At 43.0% G+C, this 6,000-nt stretch overlaps 1 protein-coding gene across 1 annotated transcript in view; it reads left to right on the forward strand.

Moving 5' to 3' along the window:
- LOC124001495 (semaphorin-3D-like) overlaps positions 1–5,467 on the forward strand; it is a 78,086-nt gene extending 72,619 nt beyond the window's left edge. Inside the window, 2 exon segments of the mRNA XM_046308314.1 lie at positions 3,980–4,240; positions 4,242–5,467. Of these exon segments, the coding sequence (XP_046164270.1) occupies positions 3,980–4,240; positions 4,242–4,451 (471 nt within the window). The 3' untranslated portion in view covers positions 4,452–5,467.
- The last annotated feature ends 533 nt before the right edge of the window (positions 5,468–6,000 follow it).

Here is a 6,000-nt window from a genome sequence, read left to right on the forward strand (position 1 = left end):
CTTTAATGAAATAAATGACGATACATGAATTAACTTATAAATACAAAAACAACAAACGGAACATGAAAACCTAATACAGCCTATCTGGTGAACACTACACAGAGACAGGAACAATCACCCACGAAATACACAGTGAAACCCAGGCTACCTAAATACGGTTCCCCATCAGAGACAACAAGAATCACCTGACTCTGATTGAGAACCGCCTCAGGCAGCCAAGCCTAAACTAGACACACCCCGAATCAACCACAATCCCAATGCCTACAAAAACCCAAATAAGACAACACAATAAACCCATGCCACACCCTGGCCTAACCAAATATATAGCGAAAAACAAAACACTATGACCAAGGCGTGACAGATATGTTCCGCATTGCGTCCAACAACAACATTGACAAATACGCTGATTCGGTGAGCGAGTTTATTAGCAAGTGCATCGGCGATGTCATACCCACAGCATCTATTAAAACATTCCCAAACCAGAAACCGTAGATTGATGGCAGCATTCGAGCGAAACTGAAAGCGCAAACCACTGCTTTTAATCAGGGCAAATCCTGATCAACTGGGTACTGGACATGGTGAGGGTAGGTAACAACATCTCCATCCCGCTGATCCACAACACTGAGGCCCCACAAGGGTGCATTCTGAGCCCTCTTCTGTACTCCCTGTTCACCCACGACTGCGTGGCCATGCACACCTACTCAATCCAGAGTTTTTCTTTATTTTTACTATCTATTTTCTACATTGTAGAATAATAGTGAAGACAACAAAACTATGAAATAACAAATATGGAATCATGAAGTAACCAAAAGAGTGTTAAACAAATCTAAATAAATGATATATTTGAGATTCTTCAAAGTAGCCACCCTTTGCCTTGATGTCCTGTAGTCTGTAGTACTGTAGTCCTGTTTAAAATCCCTAATCTCAGTCCTCTATAAAGTGAACTCTGGGATTGAGAAAAGCGAAGTAACTCAGTTATCTTTGTTTTCACACTGCCCTTGCCTTTTACTGAGGACTAAGCTCTTTTGCCAGTTCACTTCACTTACTTTGTGGTTCGAGTCCTCTTTGCATTCACATGGCTTTGTTACAAAGGAACCAATAACATTTTCCAACATTCACTCAATGCACTCTGGGTTTTTACAAAGTGCAGGACAACCCTTTCCATCAGAATGTGTTTCCTACTTACATTTTGGAAGCTAATAGATTACAATTATAATGTTTTAACTAAATGCAATCAGAAGATTCTATTAACATATCAATATTATCGCTAACAGATTAAATAGCAGAAGAATAACTGCAGATGAAATAATGCTGTCATTGAACATTGTACATCCAATGTAGGCTTCTGCCACTTTAAAAGCTAGAATTGATTTTGTCCCCTATGTTGTGATTCTCACCAAATATGTTGTTGTCTTCTCATACTATTCAAACCCCACTATTGAATAACCAGCGTATGAACCTCGATTAGCCTATAGATCACATCTTGTAAATATTCTGAACCTAAAACTCCACACACATTTAGGAATTTCTGTGCATCCTTGACAATCGCTAATCAATATCCAAAAGCAGCATGTTTTTTTCCACAAACATCATCATCTTCTCTCTTTTGTGGCACTAATGTGAGGGTTTATGGCAGGGGAAACATTGTTGCAGTAGTCGAGCGTGGGGTGGGGGAATAATGACAACTGCCTTAAAAAGAGGGAACCAGACCTCGGAATTCAAGTGAACGGAACTCAGACCAACGCTCGAGATGGTCTCAGTTCAGTCAGCTATTGGGGCTCTTTTGAAGGGTCTGAGTTCCTGTGGAGTGTTCACACTGCACAAAAAAAAGTAAGCAAACCGCACTGAGTTCACACAAATTGGCTTAAAAAGGGACCAAGTGTGAAAACACCCTAAAATATGTTTATTACAATCTGCTATAGAAAAATAAAATGTTGCACCAGTAATATGGGTCAGATCTTTTCACCTGGTTGGGCTACAAGCCATTTCTGCTGCAGTTGTGGTGCAACCATGACGCTATCGGATCTGCACTTGCTTTTCTCTCTAGGGTACTCAGAAACAATGGTACAGCAATACCTTATCATTAAAACTATTATAGTGTTTTCCTAGTCGCGCAGTGCTCCAAAACTGAAGCTCCTGGTCGCACAGCAAAATATTTTGCTGCCTATCCAAATTGGTCGCACTTTAGTTCCCTGATACTGTATTTTTTTGTGTGTGTGTGTGTGTGTGTGTGGTCTTACAGCTGGACTTGTCTGTTGTCTGTTTTATTTCAACATTTCACTCTCCAGCCTTTCCTTTCCTCCCATCACACTTTCTCTCTTTTCCATTCCTTCTTTCTGTCCTCCAACTCATTCCGTATGTCCTCTACATCTCCTCAATCCCTTCCTCCCTTTTCAAATCTTCACCCTCCGTTTCTTCAGTTTCTTAAACACACCCCACCTATCTCTATCTCTCTTCTTCTTCTCTTTCCATAATTTCCAATCCAGACCGTCTGTGACAGGAAGTACCTTGGACCAGCTGGTCCGAACACCTGCATATCAGTATCTGTTAATTCACTGTGTTTCATGTCCCCCATATCCGCTGAACACATCCCCTTGTAAAACTCAGCTATAAAACCAAAGAGCTGTGTCTCCAAACGGTTGATTCAAACAAAACATACTCAGAATAAATGCAGAATCGTGTGAAAAATACAGTACAGTACATTCCACTCAACTCTCTACAAACTACAGTCAGATTCCACCTGTAAAGTATATACCTATAATAGCACAGTGCTAAACTCTAGAACCTCTCTATATGGGCCACCATGTCCAGACTCCAATCATATCCCAGCTGTACGGTCTGCTGCCTCTGGCTCAGCTACACATCATCGACATCAACACGCACACACAGATCACACACACTAGCTGGCCAGAATGATCTCTTCCTCTTCACCGCTGGCAGGGGGGAGGTGTGCTTTGAAACGTTCCCGCTTACTCCCTCTCTCTCTCTCACACACACAGAGCCCAGCTGTGTTGTTTTAGGCCGTGTCACCTGATGAATCACAGGGGATGTTTGTGGGCATGGAGGGAAGACGATTATCACGCTGCTACACTAGCACCACTGACCGTGACACACACCTCTGACCCCATCAGTCGACAAACACCACACCCAAACCTTTAATGTGCATCCTGTTTCAAGGGCCATTACCATGCTTAACACACCTTGAGTGCAAATTAGCTGTGTGGGTGAGTGAGGCATTGGTGTGTGACATGTTGTTGAAGGGTTACAGTCTGGTGTTGATGGGTCTGGTTTTCCTTGTTAGACCTGAGTGTTCGTCCATCCAGATATAAGATACGATAATTAGGTGCTCACATTTGTCCTATTTCACACATACACGTGAACTGGATTTGATTTTCTTTGCATATCCCACTCCTCCTGAGTGTGGGGTCAGAGCCAGGGATCCACCATTGTTAACGGCGACCTTGGACCAATTAGGGTTAGGTGGCTTGCTCAAGGGCACATCAGCAGATTTTTCACCTAGTCAACTCAGGGATTTGAACCAGTGACCTTTCTGTTACTGGTCCAACTCTCCTAACCATCAGGCTACCTGATGCCCGTATCACACATTCCACATGTTTCATTATCAATGTTGTTCTGCGTATCTCCCTGTGTTTTCTTGGTTGTTAGGCTAAAAGTCTGTCTAATGTTTCATTATCAATGTTGTTCTGCGTATCTCCCTGTGTTTTCTTGGTTGTTAGGCTAAAAATCTGTCCAATGTTTCATTATCAATGTTGTTCTGCGTATCTCCCTGTGTTTTCTTGGTTGTTAGGCTAAAAGTCTGTCTAATGTTTCATTATCAATGTTGTTCTGCATATCTCCCTGTGTTTTCTTGGTTGGTTGTTAGGCTAAAAGTCTTCATTCCTATTATTGTCTTTATAGAGTACTACAGTATATGACTGCTTATAGCAAGTGTACTCTCTCATCTCACCTCCTCTCCTAGGTGAGGCCAGATGACAGAGTGGTCCTTACAGACCGTGGTTTTCTCATCCGCTCTCTCCATCCTGCCGACGCTGGCGTGTATGTGTGTGTGGCACAGGAACACACTCACTTCACACACACTTTGCTCCGCCTTACACTTCGTCTCATTCCTTACGGGCATCTGGATGGGCGGACCAAGCCCAGCGAGGACGCCAGCGTCGAAGTTCGCCCCGGGACTGAATCTCGTCAGCGCTATAAGGATTATCTGCGTGTGATGAGTTCTCCCTATTGGCTCGCTGGAGGACTACTGTGATTCGCTGTGGCTGGAAAAGAGGCCGACCAATAGGAGAGGGGGGAGAGGGCAAGGGGCAGGAAAATGGAAACACATCCAGGAGCTGAAGAAGAGCAGGAACAGACGACACCATGGAGAGAGGGGTGCAGAGAGGGATAAAGAGAAGGATGGCGAGAGGGTAGGGCAGTGGAGGAGTGGATGAAGTGGTGAGGGTAACAAAGAGGAGGAGTTGCTACTGAAACAGCAGTAGCCAAAAGTGTAATCAGTCAAAATATTAGGGGAGACCATCAATGTTTATAGGTGTAAGAGGAGACAATAGGGAAGATGATCATGTTCAGTTGAGGGACAGTTATAACGACATGGGAACTGGGATCCTGCAGTTGATAATATGGACCACGATAGACTCTTCTTACAGAGGTATAATCTTCTTTCATACCAGTCAAACACACATAGGGCTCATGTAGGCCTGGCTTCTCAAACTACACTGCCCATGATCCCTATGGCTGTGTCTCAATAGTGTCTCAGTGCCTTTACTGACGTATCAAAGTAACCTTATTTAAGAAGGGCTGCAGCTAATGTCAAAAGTTATTTTAAATTCCAGCGAAAGTTTAGACCTTGTCTGCCGAATTTGGGACTTTGGAGAGTGTTTAGAATCATTGTGTTTTGATCGTAGTACACGTCAACGATGTAGTTGTACATTTAAGGGGAACATCACTGCAATCACTTTGCCTTAGTTGTCAAACTGATATATGCTACACTTGCTACAAACAACTTTTTTGACTATTTGAACTACCGCCCTTGCAAGCTAGCAAGCATTAACTAACTTAGCTGGCTTTTGGTGGGGGGGTAGGTTTGTTCAAAGTCTGAGGTATAATCCCCAGAGTGTGACATGGCCTTGACATTAGCTGCATCCCTTCTAGCCATAACTCTATTTTAGCGGAATGAGATGTGCCCAGAGCTCAGTGTTTTGTGTCTTAATCAGATGCATTCATGTTGAATGACTGTAAATACTTCTATAACATGTACAGGTGAAACTGCATGCTCTAGTTAAGCTTAGATAGGACATATTCTACTGCTACTATGATAATCACATATTATGTCTAGAATGAACAAAGAATCATATTTTTGTACAAAGTGAATGTTTCTCTTTTTGTAGGTAGTTTTATTTTGGTAGAGTCTGAAAGTTCTGTAAATAAACTATTGTCTTATAATTTCTCATGGATGAGTATGGGGGAGAGAGAGAGAGAATTAGAGAGAAATGAAAAATGCACAGTAAGTTTTTTTTTTTACAGCAATGAACTTTGTTTAGCTCAGTTGGTCCAGTCCTGATATAGTAACAGCAGCTGTACACACACACACACACACACACACACACACACACACACACACACACACACACACACACACACACACACACACACACACACACACACACACACACACACACACACACACACACACACACACACACACACACACACACACACACACACACACACACACAGACACACACACACACACACACACACACACACACACACACACACACACACACAGACACCACACACACACACACACACACACACACACACACACACACACACACACACACACACACACACACACACACACACACACACACACACACACACACACACACACACACACACACACACACACACACACACACACACACACACATACTGATTACACACACTGATTACACACACTAGCTGGCCTTAATGCTTGGG

This window comes from Oncorhynchus gorbuscha, linkage group LG02, assembly GCF_021184085.1.
Source record: "Oncorhynchus gorbuscha isolate QuinsamMale2020 ecotype Even-year linkage group LG02, OgorEven_v1.0, whole genome shotgun sequence".
NCBI lineage: Eukaryota > Metazoa > Chordata > Actinopteri > Salmoniformes > Salmonidae > Oncorhynchus > Oncorhynchus gorbuscha.